This window comes from Bison bison, unplaced genomic scaffold (genome assembly GCF_000754665.1).
Source record: "Bison bison bison isolate TAMUID 2011002044 unplaced genomic scaffold, Bison_UMD1.0 scf7180017864259, whole genome shotgun sequence".
Classification (NCBI taxonomy): Eukaryota; Metazoa; Chordata; class Mammalia; order Artiodactyla; family Bovidae; genus Bison; species Bison bison.
Genome location: NW_011494831.1, coordinates 6,899,931 through 6,918,498, shown reverse-complemented (window position 1 = coordinate 6,918,498; position 18,568 = coordinate 6,899,931). Strand labels below are relative to the sequence as shown.

The 18,568-nt window shown below is 33.8% G+C and overlaps 1 protein-coding gene across 1 annotated transcript in view; it reads left to right on the top strand.

Moving 5' to 3' along the window:
- MDGA2 (MAM domain containing glycosylphosphatidylinositol anchor 2) overlaps positions 1–18,568 on the top strand; it is a 534,959-nt gene that overhangs the window by 184,097 nt on the left and 332,294 nt on the right. The window contains exon 5 of the mRNA XM_010848064.1: positions 1,375–1,507. Within this exon, the coding sequence (XP_010846366.1) occupies positions 1,375–1,507 (133 nt within the window). The remainder of the gene's footprint in view (positions 1–1,374; positions 1,508–18,568) is intronic.

Genomic DNA, 18,568 nt, shown 5'->3' with positions numbered 1-18,568 from the left:
TATATGGAGAACATGTTTTAAATATAAATTCTAGAACAACACACACTGACTCTTTGTATATTCTGTGGGGTATATTTGCATCTGCTTATACAGAAAAAATGCAATGTCTTTCATACAAAAAATTTAAGATATGATTATTATTTATCCTAGAGAGGAAAATATTGTTTTAAGGTGTGACTGTTTTAAGACTGAATTTTACCAGTGAATGAAAGGAGTTAGCCAAATGCCTATACACACTGAAGAATATTCGAAAACACCGTGTACCTGCCTATGCTTGTTTTGTGTGTGGGGTGTGTTTCTTGTCTTTTTGTTGGCAAATGAATAGGCCATGTCTTACGTATTAAATCACTAAGTATTCTGATTCTTTTGAATAATGTATGAAAGTATTGCAATTTTTAGGACTTGAATGAAGTCCTAAGTAAAATAAAAGAAACACATGGTTCTGTACAGATGTTATCTGGAAAAATTAACATTTTGAAAATTGCTATACCAAATAAGATGTCATTGGGAGACATTTTTACCATCTCCATAATTAAGTTACTTGTGAGAGGAACTATTTTGAGAGATGCATTAATAACTTTAGCTGGTAAAGAAAAAAATCCCAGGAGACCTTATTTGAATTGGGCAAGTTTTTTTCATCATCTTATTGTTGTTGGTGGTTCTTTTTATCTTTTGCATAATTTCAGTGTTTTTGTATGGGCTTTTTGGTTCATCAAGAGTGGATAAGACATTTTTGGCAACTTGCCTAATTTGAATTTATCTGCAATCCTGCAGATTTACTCAGGAGATTTAAAGTCCTGAACGTAAAGTAACAAGAACAAAAATAATATAAAAACATCATGAATACTCTTTAAATGCAGTTTTAGATCTATCATCTGCCGTTGCTCCATATACACAAAATATTTATGTATATAAATTTAATTATCTACTATTAGATTGACTTCATTAACTTTGTTCTACCAACAGTGTTTCATTTATTGTCTCATCTTCAGAATCCTTTTCTTTCATAACATTTCATGTTGAAGTCTGCATAGATTACACTGTTTGTTGAATAGACTCCATTATTAAGTACACTGTTCTGATCTTTGCATAATAATTTGCATGACTACCACCAGGAATAGATCCTCCCCTTAGGAAGCTGGTTTGCAAAGAAATTGTTATGAATTTTCATTGCTGTTTGTTAGCTTTTATCTCCAAGCACATGGCAGTATGATTTTTAAAAGCAATATATTTTTAATATTTAGGGCATTTTTCTTAAATAAATGACAATCTTCCATATTCTGATAATATGATTTAAAATACAGTGTCATGATTCATCCATTTATTAATTCGGTTACCACTGACTTTTTCTAATGACTTTTTCTACATTTTCAGGGTGAAACGAAGATTTTAAAACTAAAGAATCTTCGACCACAGGACTATGCTAATTATAGCTGCATTGCTTCAGTGAGGAATGTATGTAATATCCCTGATAAGATGGTGTCATTTAGACTTTCCAATAAAACAGGTATGGAACTACAATCTGAATGTTTTATGTTCATTATCCACAACAAATGTTTTAAAAGTCTCTATAACTTTTTAACAGACCAAACGATTTCTATAGTATATGTAGGAACAGTGTCTTTTCTTTCCAGAAAATTCTGTGATACATTAAAAATTTTTTATAATTGGAAACTGTAAAATTTAACTGCAATAGACTCCCATGTAGGGTTTTTGTTTATATAGCAAATCAAATTATAATTCCTTAAAATAATGCTTACCTAGATATCACAAATCAGCCTGTATTTTGTTCAAAGAAATTTCAGAGAAATACTACATTTTTCATATGAAAATTTATGCTCCAAGTTGCTAAAAGTGTTTTGTGATTCCAAAGCTGAGTAAAAGAGCCTTTCCCTTACTACGTTTAATGTCAAGAAAGCTAATTGGTAATTTCAGGTAGGTATTTTTAGGAAATTATTTTTGTAGAAAATGTCAAAACATTAACAAGATTTCTACTTAAGTTAGCCTATGTTTAGTAATATAGACCTCAGAATAATTGCAAACATGTTGAGAAGAAATGCTTGAATGAAAGAGCAAAGAGAGAGCATGTGAATGAGCTACTTTTTTAAGTTTGTATATAAAAAATCACCATAATAAATTAGAATTTGAATGAATTTTGAGAAATTTTCAGTGGCAATTAATGAGTTTTTGATCCTGTGTTATTATATTAAAAGTATAGTACTTTAAAAAGTGCTTTACCCATTAACAAAAACCTTGAAAACTGTAGGGTTTGGTTTTCTTCAGTTTAGGTCCTGGGTCTGCCACTTATTAGCTCTTATTAGATCTTGTTGATCAAGTTACTTTACTCTTCTTTGCCCTAGTTTCCTCATAAACTCATAAAGTTATAGGAAAGGATTTATGAGTTAATGTATAAAGAATACACTAAGGGACACACTTATTTGTTCCTCTGACAATGAGCTAGTAGTTAGCAACTCCATCTACTCATTTGGTAGAATATTAAATCTAGGGCTTTTTGGAAAGACGAAAAAATTGTGTGCTCATACTTTGACCTGTAAAAGGTCGGTTTTCATTCCAGTCCCAAAGAAGGGATGCCAAAATGCCAACGAATGTTCAAACTATTATACAATTTGCTCACTTCGCATGCTAGCAACGTTATGCTCAAAATCCTTCAAGCTAGGTTTCAGCAGTATGTGAACTGAGAACCTCCAGATACACAAGCTTGGTTTTGAAGAGTTGGAGGAACCAGAGATTGAATTGCCAATATCCTTTGGATCATGGAGAAAGCAAGGGAGTTCCAGAAAATCATCTACTTCTGTTTCGTTGACTATGCTAAAGCCTTTGGGTGTGTGGATCACAAGAAACTATGGAAAATTCTTAAAGAGATGGGAACACCAGAACACTGTATGTGTCTCCTGAGAAACCTATATGCAGGTCAAGAAGCAACAGTTACAATCAGACATGGAACAACCAACTTGTTCAAAATTGGGAGAGAAGTACAAGGCTGTATATTGTCACTCTGCTTATTTAATTCTATGCAGAGTACATCTGCTTTTTTAACTTCCATGCTGGGCTGGAGGAAACTCAAACTGGAATCAAGATTGTAGGGAGAAATACCAACAACCTCAAATATGCAGATGATACTACTTTAATGGCAGAAAATGAAGAGACCCCTCGGCTCCATCCTGGATGCCTGAACCATAGTTACTCCATTTTGATTTTTAAATGCATCCTTTTTATTAATGATTAAGGCAAATGTACAATGCATGTTGACAGATGATAAGACAGGCTGTTCTAGTTCAAGCCAGATCATGTGTAAGCCAAGCTGACTTCACCATATCTCAATGTGTGTGAATATTTCTTCAATTCAGTGAAATGAGGAATAGCGTGATAGTGGATATATTATTACTTATGTTATAGCCTTGCATTTGAGAAGTGCTTTATTAATTTTAAAAGTATTTAATGCTTATCATTTAAGTTTACCTTTATAACTACTTAGATGTAAACAGGTGAGTTGTTTTAGTCACGTGTTTTCCCATCACCTGACACATAACAAACTGGCCTACAGCAATTAAAATATTTTCATTTGGACCTACTATATCTCACAAAGTACTCTGCTCAGAACTGTATAATAACATATAAATGGGAGAAGGATTTGAAAAGAATAGATATATATGTATACCTGAATCATTCTGCTCTACACCTGAAACTAACAGAAGCTTGTTCATCAACTATATTCCAATATAAAATGAAAATTAAAAAAAAACAAAATTTTTGATTTAAAAAGTATCCTCATTGGGTTGTTTTGAGGATGAACTGAAGTAAGACAAACAAAAATTCTTAAAGATTAAAGTACAATAAAATTGTATTTTTTTTATGCTGAACATATGTGTAATTTTATTACTTTCCAATTTCCACAGCTAAGAAGAGATGGAGATAGGCTTGGTCCCAATGTTTGAAGGGTTATTTTAAAATAGGAGACTGACTAGCTATTCAGATCTTTTTGTGGATCTGAGAAAATGAACTTAAATCTCAGCCATAGTGTTTTATTAGAAATAAATGATTTATCCTAAAGTGGAAAGGAAAAGATTATCACAAGAAGTAATAGGCTTTCCAACTCCTAAAGTCTTGTAAAGCAGCTGGATGACTATTTCCAAGATAATTTTTAGCAATTATTAGCTCAGAAAGCAGAGATTTGACTACCTGTCCCACGAAGAACACAAGATCACTTTCTAGTCCATTATTTTTTAAGCAAAAATATTATATGTCTAGACTGAACAAACTATTATTCTCTTTTATGAATATTTTGAATATTCTCTTTTATAAATATTTCACAACATTTAGGTTGACAGTCATTACAAAATGAGCTTCAGAGTTATGGTAAATAACCAAATTGAAAAATATAAACTTGTACCTTGTTTGATTCTGTGTTGACATAATCAGGTATGTCATGTGCCTGGTGAATTTTTGAATTTTTCATATTCAAATCAGGTTTGCTTAAGCACATTTCCCCTCTGGTTGTGCTCAAAGTTAGAAGAGTCCATGAATTTCAAATAAGTTTTCATCATCTCCATGCAAATTGGCCTGTAAACTAACAAATAAGTCCATAGTTTTACTACCATCAGGAGATCCTAAGTCACCACTGCCATAACCAATATGAGAGTCAGGTATTTTTAAGTTTTCCTTCTTGTGAATTTCTAAATAAAAAGTTCTCACACTTCTTAGTGTACACAATGTCAAGGAAAATGTGTAACTTTTGAGGGAAAAGATACTCTATTATAAATATTGTAATGTTTGATTAATCTCCTTTGTAATATACTTAGGAAAGTATAACTTTGGAAATGTTAATAATTTTTGTATAGAGATCAAATAATTTACTAAAAATGTATATTTTGTATAGACAAAATTTCATTTTAACATCTTTATCGTCAAATAAACTTTTAAATTTCAATCACTCTATCGATTGGACTTGCACAATGCCCAAATGATAAAGCATGTGAAGATGGAAATAATGTCTGCTGTGGATGAGGGTTTCTAAAAGGATTTTCAGCAGAACAGTTGCATCGTGTAGTATAGATTCCTAAGCCTATTCCACACCTACTGAATTAGAATTTCTAGGGAATGACCTGGCAATGTATACATTTTAACATATATAAATGCTTTGGAAAACAAATGTCTTTATTGTCAGACTGTTTTCCATGAAACTCTTACATTTTGTGAATAGAAACTTCCATTGATAAAAATCAATATTCTAGACCTGCTTAAAAAAGCAACTACTAGGTGTCATAAGCAACTGCTAGGTGTCATTTTAAAAGTCAGTGTCATCTATAGATTTACCAATAATGTGTTTTCTTAACTTTCTTACTATGAATTAGCATCATGGTAGAGCTTGAAATTATGTATCTGTCATGGAGTATCCAATCATTTGTTGGTCTCTGTTGACTACTTGCTATGCTATGAAAAATTTTCTGTTACATAAATATTATTATTATTTATCATACTAATCTAGCTGTCTTAGACCTCATCATGAACAATTCATAGAATTTTATAAAACATAAGATAGCATGTTTGTTGATTTTCAGTTGTCATAACCTCATAGCAAGGTCTAAAAATCATTTTGATAGTTTTTCAACTCCCTTTTGGAAGAAAACGAATATTACCTTTTGATTGGTAAATTCTTAATGTCCTTGTATTTTTCATAGTTTATTAAAATAAACCTGTTCAAATTTGAAAATTTAGAATATTAATAAATGAAAATATATTTTTAAATATCATAATTATGGTAACTATAAACTGAAATTTCTCAGATTATGTGTATTTCTAACACGAGGACACCTATAATTTATAATTAAACAGATTTAATTTATTTTAATATATTTCAAGCACTTATATGTTGATGATGTGATTTCAAAGGCAAATAAGAATTAAGCATGTTATTTTAGGATGAAATACATATTTTGTACCTACTTGGGAGGTTATGATAAATTCCATAAAGAAATGAAACAGGTGGGGCTAATTTTACTAAATTATATAGGTCTTCTGATTCAGTCTGCTCAAATTTGGCATTTATAAAATTATCCAATTAGGATGTTTTCCATAAATGTGTATTACATCTAGGAACCAAGTCATCCCAAAAATATTACTGACTATAGAAATACGGGAAACATCTACATCCTCCTTCTCTTCTGCTGTCTCTCTTTCTTCTTTCTCCATTTTTTTCCTCTCTAATCTGTCCCAGTAAATTTTACCATGGAAAAAGAAAGAGGTTAGGAAACATCTGTTCCCTTCATTATATAACTATTATCTGTTCTTATTATTTTATATAACCTGTAGAACAGTTGTAATGCTCAGCAATTTTTGTGAGACCTAACATAAAATGTTGTGTATGCTGTGATCTATTCATGGTAGTTATCGTCTATGTTTAGAGGAATTTAAATTATCTAAGTGTTATGATTAAATAAATAATACTTCAGTTATTGGAATTTTATGGAGTTGTCTGTAATAGGAATAGTGTGGACATAAGCACCTTCTCTTGTAAAATAGTATATCCCATTGTCATATATAACTAGTAAAAAGATGAAAGGAAATGACTGGGGAAACTTCTCTGTCATCTGTACCTGAGTACTAACCTTATAAATATTTCTTAGCCGTGTGTATATTTGAACTTCTTTACTTTAGGTGAGCTCCACAGCATCTAGCCAAACAGGTTATTAGCACCACTTATTAAAAGAAAAAGAAGAAACAGAAGGAAGAAAAAGGAGAAGAAATGGAAAAAATGTTTTATTTTTTATGGTAAAATCTTGGGAATATGAATGCTTTAGCAGATTTTTTAAAATTATACATAATGCAGGTTTTCTAAACAACAGTATTTACTACTAAAGACACCAAAAGAATACAAGCAATACTAGTACAATCTTAATGATAGGCCATATAATTAGAGAATGAGATGTTTCCTACACCTCTCTTGCATGAATTTTGAAGTTCAAAAGCCTAAGGTTCATATTTGTTTTTCTCAAATTGGAGATTTTATTTAGCTTCTCTAAACTTGTTTTTCCCCTCTTTAAAATAGAGATGACACAGAGATCCATATTATTTTGTTTTATATACTGTAAATGCCCTTAAATGAAAAACTTTTAGAGATTCCAGCACATAACAAATCCAATAAATGGTAGTCATCATTGGGCTGTTAACCTTGATAATGGAGATAAAGGATAAAATCAGTATCATCAGTAATCATGGTGAGATGAGGACAAGAATCTTAGATTTTTGCTAGGATATGGTATATAGCTTCAGTCATTGATTACTAGTCTTCAAATAAAAATTACTTTTATCAGTGGATAAATTAAATACTACTATTCTCCAGGAAAATCTATAAGAATGAATACTTCTTCTGTCATATTTCCATCAAACTATAATTGACAAAATGTTTATCAGAAATATAAAATACTATTCTTTGAAAATGATAAGGAATTAAATAAACTTGCACTTTTGTTGATATGTAACAGATTTTTTGTCTGAGTGCTCCATCATTTCCTATGGTAATTGAACCTATATATGCCCTATCCTCATTAATGTAGCTTCATAATATGAGCATACAGATCTTGAGTATGCAGTGAATCTGGGGACAGAAGCAATGGTCATTATGGGGCTTCAACTTTGGTCTGTCTGAGACGATTTTCTGAATAACAATGTGACCCAAATTTTCCAAAATTCTATTACCATAGTACCAGGAAGTATGCATATTTCTGGGATCTCTCTACACCTGTACATTTTATTGTCCTAGCAATGAATTTTTCAAGTTCACTACATCCAAAGTGAACTTAGACTCTCAGCATGAACTCTTATATACAATATTCCTCATAAACTATTAACTTGCCCAGAAGACATCATAACTCAGATATAGTAGATAGCTAAGCAAAGATTAAAAAAGAAAAAAAAAACTGTTAATCAAATGAAAGGCAACACTATCATAAAAGGGGTATAAATTATTGAAATCCTATTTTTAAAAATGAAAGTGTTGGTTACTCAGTCATGTCTGATTCTTTGCAATCCCATGGTCTATAGCCTGCCAGGCTCCTCTGTCTATGGAATTCTCCAGACTACTGGAGTGGGTTGCCATTCACTTTTCCAGTTGATCTTCCCTACCCAGAAATAAAACCCAGGTGTCCTGCATCGCAGGCAGATTCTTTACCATCTGAGCCACTAAAGAAATATTGCCTTACAACTTAACCAAATACTTTGAAGTATGTCAAATAGTCTGTATTTTAGCAAATATCTAGAACAATTCATTGATGATATTTCCCAGCTTTACACAGTTATTCTTCAAATGCTATTAAACTATAATTATAATTAAACAATTTAAAAGTTATTTACAAGAGTAAAGGAGTTCAAGTCATGTGATATTTCTTTCAGCAAGTTGGGTGAGATCATGCTAAAATAAAGCAATAGAATTTTTACACTTTAGAACAATTAATTTTTCATTTTAGATTGCAGATTTGTAGGCCTTGGCTTAGTACTTAATAAGGTTCTGTTGTTCTAGTGAAACTGCTGAGAAATGTGTTATTATAGATAATAATTCAGTTGCTGGAAATGCACTTTAAGGTTCTTATATGGTTTTGAACTTGCCATGTACAACTTGTAGTTTGGAATATTTTTATGATCATTCACTGACAAAGTTGATTTAATACATTACTGGATCTCATGATGATATACAATAATTTCCATAAGTGCATGTAGCTAATCCCATATTTTTTTTACCCCAAATCCTAGAATAGATTATATCAGTGGTCTTGAGGGTTTCCAACCATCCAAGTTTGTCCTGGACTCAATGAAGGTCTCACATCCTATAATCTCAAGCAAGCTAGTATAATTGGCTGCTTAATAATCTAATTCACATGCAGCCTACCCTCATATGGAACATGAGTCTCAATGTCAGTTGTTAACACTGGTTCACATGCAGCCTTAAGCAGCTCTACATAAAGAAGCATTTGTAAGAAAAACCAGGGTGTAGATCCTGACTCTCCCCACTTGTGTGACCAAGTCCTTTGACTCTTTGAACCTGCTTTTTGCTAAGCCATGTTGACAGCGTGCTATGGGTGGATAATCGGTTGATAGAAAGAGAATATTTACTCTCAGATTTCATTTTTATTTGCATGGTAACACTAACATCAATGGAAAATTAGTTGAAATGAGATGGCTACAAAGAAGTAGATACAGCCTATATGTACACAGATACTCTTAAGCTCCAACATTGATGCAGGCAAGTTTCAGGCTTGCAGAATTTGATAAGATTAATACCTCATTGTGCTGTTGTACTTTCATACATGAGGCTTACATTACTATTTGAGAAAAAATAGCAAACAAATAACCCATGGAACTCATGAACCTTCTTGAGAAAATTTTTGCAAATCTTGAGCCTTCAATATTTTGTTTACAAAAAGTCACTGGCAGAGAGGTTTTCATCTCATTCAAGAGAAGATATATTCTTGGTCACTGTCCTGCCTCCAGCTCTAAGACATTTAAAAGTACACATTTCCCCATAGAACTTTACCTTATTACACAAACTGAAGATTAAATGATATTGTATTTAAATTGCCTGGAAAATGGTGGGCTCTAAGTATTGTGGTATTATGGTTGTTAGATAAAAAAAAATTACCATTGTGAAGAAATCAATGAGGAGTTCCAAAATCTCATTTAGCCCTTTGGTTGTCCTTTTTTACTTATTGAAAGTATCAGTGTTACAATAGACTACTTTGTACTTTTCAGCAGAAATATTAAATCACAAATTCCAACTTTTTCAATGGTTACAGAAATAAGTGAATATCAAATATTGTATACTCATTAAATATAAATTATCATATTTAGCTGTGCTGTGCTACATTACTTCAGTTGTATCCTACTCTTTGTAATCGTGTGGACTGTAACCCACCAGGCTCCTCTGTCCATGGGATTCTCCAGGCAAGAATACTGGAGTGGGTTGCCATGCCTTTCTCCAGGGGATCTTCCCAACCCAGGGATCAAACCTGTGTCTTATGTTTCCTACATAGACAGGTGGATTCTTTACCACTAGTGCCACCTGGGAAGCCCCAAAATATCATATCACTAATATGTGTATTAGTAATGAGTAAGTTTTTACATTAGTTCTGCCAAATTTTTATAAAACCTTTTGGTAATGTGCTTACTCTCATAATGAAGAAATCGATACAATTTATATTCCTACCCTTTCTTAAAATCAAGTATACTAATCAGTACCAAGTAAATGTAAATTTTAAAAAGAAGTAGAGATTGATTATTATCTCATCAGGAAACACTTCTAGAATAAATTTTCTAGTTTAAAGAACAGGAAAAATGCAAACAACTTTTGTTGAGGGAAGGAATGTGCCATAAATATCTGACTTTTTTCCACTGATATTCTGGTATGGTGAAATACACATATTATTGTTAAAACGTCATGCTGAAATATTTGTTTTTTCAAAGAGTTCTGACCTTAACCACACTTCTCATAGGATTTAACATCCTGTGATGTGGCTAAGATTAGCCTTGCGGCCATTGTTAATTTAAATTCATACAATCATTTGAGCAACATCTAGACAGAATTGAAAAGATTCACATTGGTTCATAAAGGCTTTGAATTAAATTTGAAAATTAAGACAATCCACACAGTAGTCCATATCCTGAGAGTAGAGTATCTCAGGTATTGTTACAGGGACTAAAATGAGAGAGATGAATTGGAGCATAATGATAGTTGATCAGAAATTTGACTTTAAGTCTAGACTTTGACTGTAAGTCTACATGCAGCTTGTACTTTCGGTTTGCTTTTGGGGCACTTATTTCCAGAGCATCACAAAGATTTTGGCTTTTCCCTCCATTTTCTTTTTTTTTGCAACATCTGTTCTAGGAGACACTTTTTTTTTTTTTGAAACAACATACTCTTCTTCATTTTCTTGCTACTGTTCTATTGCTATAGAAAATAGGTATGTCCAATTGTTTAGTAATATGCCTTAGTTCATGTTTCGAGCAGTATTTCTTTCTTTTAGGTCCTTTTAGTCACTCTTCCCTACTTCGTATATTGTACTACATGACCATTTTTTTTGACTGCACCCTTCAATCACATACTATCGAGTGATTGTGTGGTAAAGTCAACATTATTGATTTCTGATAGACACACTGTGTACTAGAGATTTATGGATAGTAGCCTCGTCCTCTTGTTCAGTTCAGTTCAGTTCAGTTCAGTCGCTCAGTCATGTCCGACTCTTTGTGACCCCATGAACGTCATCACGCCAGGCCTCCCCGTCCATCGCCAACTCCCGGAGTTTACCCAAACTCATGTCCATTGAGTCAGTGATGCCATCCAACCATCTCATCCTCTGTCGTCCCCTTCTCCTCCTGCCTTCAATCTTTCCCAACATCAGGGTGTTTTCAAATGAGTCAGCTCTTTGCATCAGGTGGCCACAATATTGGAGTTTCAGCTTCAACATCAGTCCTTCCAGTGAACACCCAGGACTGATTTCCTCAGTTAATGGTACCTATTTCCCTGCTTTGACAAAAAGGAAAATGATCAATAAACTGGTGTACAATTTTTTGGCAGTAATAGATACGACGCTTGTCTGAAGCTACTCTTAAGTTGCAGTTTGATTTTGCATTGCAACGTTGTGCACAGCCAAGCAAGAGGCAGAATTTTTAGTCAAGTAAAATACTATTAGGTAGTGGTTTGTCTTTAGTAGAATCTGGCAAGATAGGTTTACTTTGTTTTACCAAAAATAGTGTATAGTTCTAAAATGGTAAAATATAGGCAATTTCATATAGTTTGACTTACTAAGTAACCATAAGTAAGAAATGTTTTCAAAATGATTATCACATATTGAGTACAAATTAAAATATATATTTTCAAAGTGGAAGGGAAAAGACACAACAGGAAGTAAATGAACAAGCTGTTAGAAAAACAAATAGTGTGATATAGGTTCTTATAAATTTCCCTGGGATTGAATCCACTAAGATAACTGTCTGAGAGGTACGAAATGGGTGAAAAGAAGTAAAACTCCTTCTATTCTTAACTGTATCTATCTTTCTATTTCTCTTGGTGTTGATCATGAATACTTAACTAAAGTCCTGCCTCACTGCATTTTGTCTTTCAGGCTTAGAATTAGCTCAACCTGTTGAAAATTGTAATGTTTATGTCTTTTTCATTTTGGAACCATAAGGAAACAGCAATCAGATATGGTATCCAGATAGAGTTATGACAGTGTGGACGACACAGCAAAATGATAACTAGATTTCAGATCTAGTTATCTAGATTTTCACTGAAAATTCAGTGACTATGTAACAATCTGCGTACTAAGCATTGTTTTGTGTGTTTAAGTCAAATGTTAAATATGAACAGGTTTAGAAAAGCATTATTATATGTATACAGTTCCACAGTCAAAGAATATGTAATATGGATTTAATTCTCAAGTCACTGGAGAGTTTAATAGGCAATTCAATACATATCAATATTAAGATGAAGAAAAACAAAGCATAGTTCAACACTGCAAACAAATGGTAAGTATTTGTTTCCTCTGCAAAGATATTTCATTAGTGCATATTAATCATGCAGAATGGGAAATATGGGTTTAACAAAATCTATGTTGAAAGCATCGGAACTAGAGAGGGAAAATTATATTTTCAATAGTTTTGAGAAATAAAATATCAGCAGGACATTTTTTGTACATGCATTTCTCATGTGTCAAGAGGATTTGAATTCAGAGGTGATTCAGTAAATGTTTTATCTTTTATATTAAAATTGTATTTTAAAAGTTTTGTTGGCTTTTAGTCTTTCCTTAAGCAACATTTTATTTTGTGCAGCTTTTTTAGTTCCTTCACATATGTTACACTACAGTATTATCTTACTCAAAAAAAGAAATGCCTCTCTTATAATATAGCTACATTGTCCCAGAATATGGCAACAGTATATTTAAAAGTACTCTGAATGTCTGAAATCCCAAGATAAGAAACAGCTATTTTTGACTCATGTTGGATTTAGGTCTCTAATAAAAGTCTTAAACAGGAGTTAGTATTTGCAGTGTGTCAACATGATACAGTACTGACACCTATTACAAGGTCTAGAGTTTAAAATTGCCATTTTTCTGAAGTGCAAACCACAATTTTGTGGTTTGTAATTTAGTCCAATAAATTGGGTCCTGCTGCTGCTGCTAAGTTGCGTCAGTTGTGTCCGACTCTGTGAGACCCCATCGACAGCAACCCACCAGGCTCCCCCGTCCCTGGGATTCTCCAGGCAAGAACACTGGAGTGGGTTGCCATTTCCTTCTCCAATGCATGAAAGTGAAAAGTGAAAAGTGAAAGTGAAGTCGCTCAGTCGTATCCGACTCTTAGCGGCCCCATGGACTGTAGCCTAGCAGGCTCCTCCGTCCATGGGATTTTCCAGGCAAGAGTACTGGAGTGGGGTGCCATCGCCTTCTCCGAAATTGGCTCCTAACCACACACAAAACTTGGAATCAAATCCCTTTTCTTTGGCACATTCATTTTTAACAAACTATGCTCTGATTCAGCCTCTCTTTTCCTTTCTTTTTCATTTAATTAACCGTGGGGAAAGAATATCAATGTAAGCACAAAGTAAATAATAGTTAATTGTTGTGTACTTGAAAGGAGAACATCTCCTAAAAAACATATTTAGCCCTTTATAAATGAAAATGTACATAGTGCTCACGTTTCCCAGGGCAGGCCTTGATTTATTGAAGCACCTCTCATCTCCTAGAGTTAGATTCCTCACTCCAACATTTTCAGGCTGCAGCAGAAATTCCAGCTAGAAGGTTGTAATAGATACTTGGTAAGGGCTGAGGTACCCATGATGCAAGTGCCATTTGAGTTGTGACCCAATTCAGCAATCAAGATATGATATTCTGTTTTATGTAACTACTTCTAGAGGCTAACATAAATAATCATTTTAATGCTTAAATGTGTTAAATATGAATGTATGCATGATTGATATACTTTGATTTATTTAATCTGACCTTTGGTCCAGTATTGTATTTAGCAAAATATGACCACTTTTGTCCTTTGCAAAGTAGTATTTGATAGTTTACTTTAGAAGCACCAGCAAAACTCTCTCTCTTTCTCCCTTTTTCTCTCTCTTTATCCCATGATTAATACCTGAAGATATGGCTATATTTCTTCTTTTCTTGCCTTTTAAAACTGTACCTGCCTAATCTGATATTTTAAGATTGACAGTTGAACTAGAAGAAGACTTGGTTAATAAGTTCATCTTTGTGAATTTGCGTGCTATTCCTTGTAATAATACACTTGTTTTTCTTACTCTTTTCTTAGTGGCATGCTGTCACCTACACTGTTGTTCTCCATTTTCCTGTCTAAGGAATCCTTTCCTTGTTGAAATTTCTCCTCCTTACCTTGTGAAGTCTGAGAACTTAAATAAATCAGCCCATTATAGTTTTGTATAAATTAGAAGTGAAAACACTGAGCAATGGCCTCAGAGCCTCTTTTACCATCACTTCAGAATTTAGGCTTTTAAATCATGCCTTAGTGGACTCACAAGACCTTTTTGTCTGCTCTTATAAATGATAGAGATTTCTATAAGCCTGACTAGCAAACTATGTCTATTTTTTCCTTCCTTAGGCTTTATTATAATGGATGATATTAATGTTATCCCTTCTATTAGAGCAGCAGAAGTAATTCTTCCTCTGGCATAAATATCACCAGGAATTTAATTAGAACTTGAAAATTATTAACTTTATTTCACTCTGGAGTTTATTTACTGTGTTTATCCATCTGAAATGAGACTGCCTAGATTAGAATCTCAGCTCTGGAGCCATTCACTATATATGTTGCCGTGGCAAACTTATCTATACTGTTTCTCAGATTGGTACTAAGTAAAATAAGTAATAATACTAGTCGTCTCATAAAATTACGTAAGAAATATGTGTAAAACTGATTGAAGAGTGCCTGGAACGTATTAAGGTCTGTGATTGTCTCCATCTAATTGCAAACAGCTCAGGGCAGGATTTTTGTCTGTTTTGTCCTGTTACTTCCAGTGCCTAGAACAGTCTGACACATAGTTGGCTCTTAATAGATATATGTTGAATTAACAGTTTTTATTTAAATAAAACATAGGTTATTCCTTTGTTTACCATCAATTTATTCAGTTGCTATCAATGACCTGGCTAATTAAGCTCACGATGTGATTTCTAATCTTTGCTGTCTCTTGGAACCAATTTAGATATATGAGTAACCTCAGTACAGATATGTCATAAGATTAGGAGACTATATGCCAAGTTTTTTTCCTAATCAAGGTAGAAATTTGGCCTGGGCAATACTTTGGAAACTAATAAATTCCCCTGGAGAGGCAAAAAGAGTCCCAGCAGAGTTAAATCTGTTCAACATTATTCTTTAAGATTAGCTATGAGTCACATTAGCCAAATTACTATAAAATGAAACTTCCATTGTGGTTCAGTGGTTAAGACTCTGTACTTCCAATTTAGGTGGCATGGGTTCAATGCCTGGAATTGGAACTAAGATCCCACATGCCATGGAGTACAAGTGAAGTCACTTAGTCATGTCTGACTCTTTGCTACCCCATGGACCATAACCTACTAGGTCTTCTGTCCACAGGATTTTCCCAGCAAGAGTACTAGAGTGGTTTTCCATTTCCTTCTCCAGGGGATCCTGACCCAGGGATCGAACCTGGGTCTCTCACATTGCAGTCAGATGCTTTACCATCTGAGCCATCAGGGAAGCCTATGCAGTGCAAGGGCAGCCTAAAAAAGGAAAAGGTATAAGAATTAATTTAAAAATATTTAAAAAAATCTAATGTTTATAAGACCAATAAGATGGAGTAAGAGACTGACTAATAAGAGAATACCTTTTTGCACAATCCCTCTATGTTATAACACTGGTTGTAGAAATGCCAGCTGCCTCCATTTCAGCAGCTATGATGGCTAAAGCAGAATTTTATTGTCTTGTTTTCTTTGCTACTCTAATGAGGCCTCAAGAAGTATACTAGGAAACCAACACTAGATGGTTTTAGAGGTGATGTTTCTATCTGTTCCACTGCTATATCATTCTTAAGGAAGAACCTTAAATCTTAACTGAGTTTTTAAAATTCTATATTGAATTACCCACATGCTGTCCTCTTATGACAAATGGCTTATGCCTCTAGTTTTGGTATCATGGACATAATTGATTCATTCAGATGGTTTATTAATAGTAATATGTTTGCTGAAACTGAGCAAAAAATTAAGTACGAAGAAGTATAAATAATATGCTGTAATTATTTTTGTGAGTGGTGCTCTAAATTTTGATAGAGAAATTCTTTGCTATCGTCTTGTTAGTGACATAAAGCATGGTTAAGTTTAGATGGGTTAAACAATGAAAAACCTGAAAGGTCTTCATAACTAGTACTTTTTAATGAAAGGTTCATGAAATCCTGAGTTTTTCATGCTGATTTTTTTTGGGGGGTTAAGTTTATGACAAATAGATCTTATGGGGAGTTCCTGTTCTCTAATCTTTAAATTCAGCATTTTTTTCAATAAAACTTTATTGAGCTCACAGTTCTTTGCAAACAATTTTATGAGTGTTCTTGTTACAAATATGAAAACCATCACCTTTTTACAGATAATTCAATTCTTAAATATTTCAGAGTGAAAGGGGAAGGTAAATATTCTAATGGTGGCTTGGGTATGCAGCTAGAATGTTCAAACTACCGCACAGTTGTGCTCATTTCACACGCTAGCAAAGTAATGTACAAAATTCTCCAAGCTAGGCTTCAACAGTGTGTGAACTGAGACCTTCCAGATGTTCAAGCTGGATTTAGAAAAGCAGAGAAACCAGAGATCAAATTACCAACTGTGGGATCATAAAAAAAGCAAGAGAATTCCAGAAAAATGTCTACCTCTGCTTCATTGGCTATGCTAAAGCCTTTGACTGTGTGAATCACACCAAACTGTGGAAAATTATTAAAGAGATGGGAATACCACACTGCCTTACCTGCCTCCTGTGAAACCTGTATGCAGGTCAAGAAGCAACAGTTCAAAATGGACATAGAACAATGGACTTGTTCCAATTGTGAAAGGAGTTTGTCAGAGCTGTCTATTGTCACTGTGCTTATTTAACTTACATGCAGAGTACATCATGTGAAATGCTGGGCTGGATGAAGCACAAGCGGAAATCAAGATTGCTGAGAGAAACATCCATAACCTCAGATATGCAGATGACACCATCATATAGCAGAAAGCAAAGAGGAGCTAAAGAGCCTCTTGATGAAAGTGAAAGAGGAGAGTGAAAAAGTTGGCTTAAAACTCAACATTCAAATCAAAGAGGATACTAATAGATGGAGAAATATACCATGTTCATGGATTGGAAGAATCAATATAGTGAAAATGAGTATACTACCCAAAGCAAGCTACAGATTCAGTGCAATCCCTATCAAGCTACCAATGGTATTTTTCACAGAGCTAGAACAAATAATTTCACAATTTGTATGGAAATACAAAAAACCTCAAATAGCCAAAGCTATCTTGAGAAAGAAGAATGGAACTGGAGGAATCAACCTGCCTGACTTCAGGCTCTACTACAAAGCCACAGTCATCAAGACAGTATGGTACTGGTACAAAGACAGAAATATAGATCAATGGAACAAAATAGAAATCCCAGAGACAAATCCACGCACCTATGGACACCTTATCTTTGACAAAGGAGGCAAAAATATACAATGGATTAAAGACAATCTCTTTAACAAATGGTGCTGGGAAAACTGGTCAACCACTTCCAAAAGAATGAAACTAGAACACTTTCTAACCCCATACACAAAAATAAACTCAAAATGGATTAAAGATCTAAATGTAAGACCAGAACTATACAACTCCCAGAGGAGAACATAGGCAAAACACTCTCTGACATACATCACAGCAGGATCCTCTATGACCCACCTCCCAGAATATTGGAAATAAAAGCAAAAATAAACAAATGGGACCTAATTAAAAATAAAAGCTTCTGCACAACAAAGGAAACTATAAGCAAGGTGAAAAGACAGCCTTCAGAATGGGAGAAAATAAGAGCAAATGAAGCAGCTGACAAAGAATAATCTCAAAAATATACAAGCAACTCCTGCAGCTCAATTCCAGAAAAATAAACAACCCAATCAAAAAATGGGCCAAAGAACTAAACAGACATTTCTCCAAAGAAGACATATAGATGGCTAACAAACATATGAAAAGATGCTCAACATCACTCATTTATCAGAGAAATGCAAATCAAAACCACAATGAGGTGCCATTTCACGCCAGTGAGAATGGCTGCTATCCAAAAGTCTTCAAGCAATAAATGCTGGAGAGGGTGTGGAGAAAAGGGAACCCTCTTGCACTGTTGGTGGGAATGCAAACTAGTATAGCCACTATGGAGAAGAGTGTGGAGATTCCTTAAAAAACTGGAAATAGAACTGCCTTATGACCCAGCAATCCCACTGCTGGGCATACACACTGAGGAAACCAGAAGGGAAAGAGACACATGTACCCCAATGTTCATAGCAGCACTGTTTATAATAGCCAGGACATGGAAGCAACCTAGA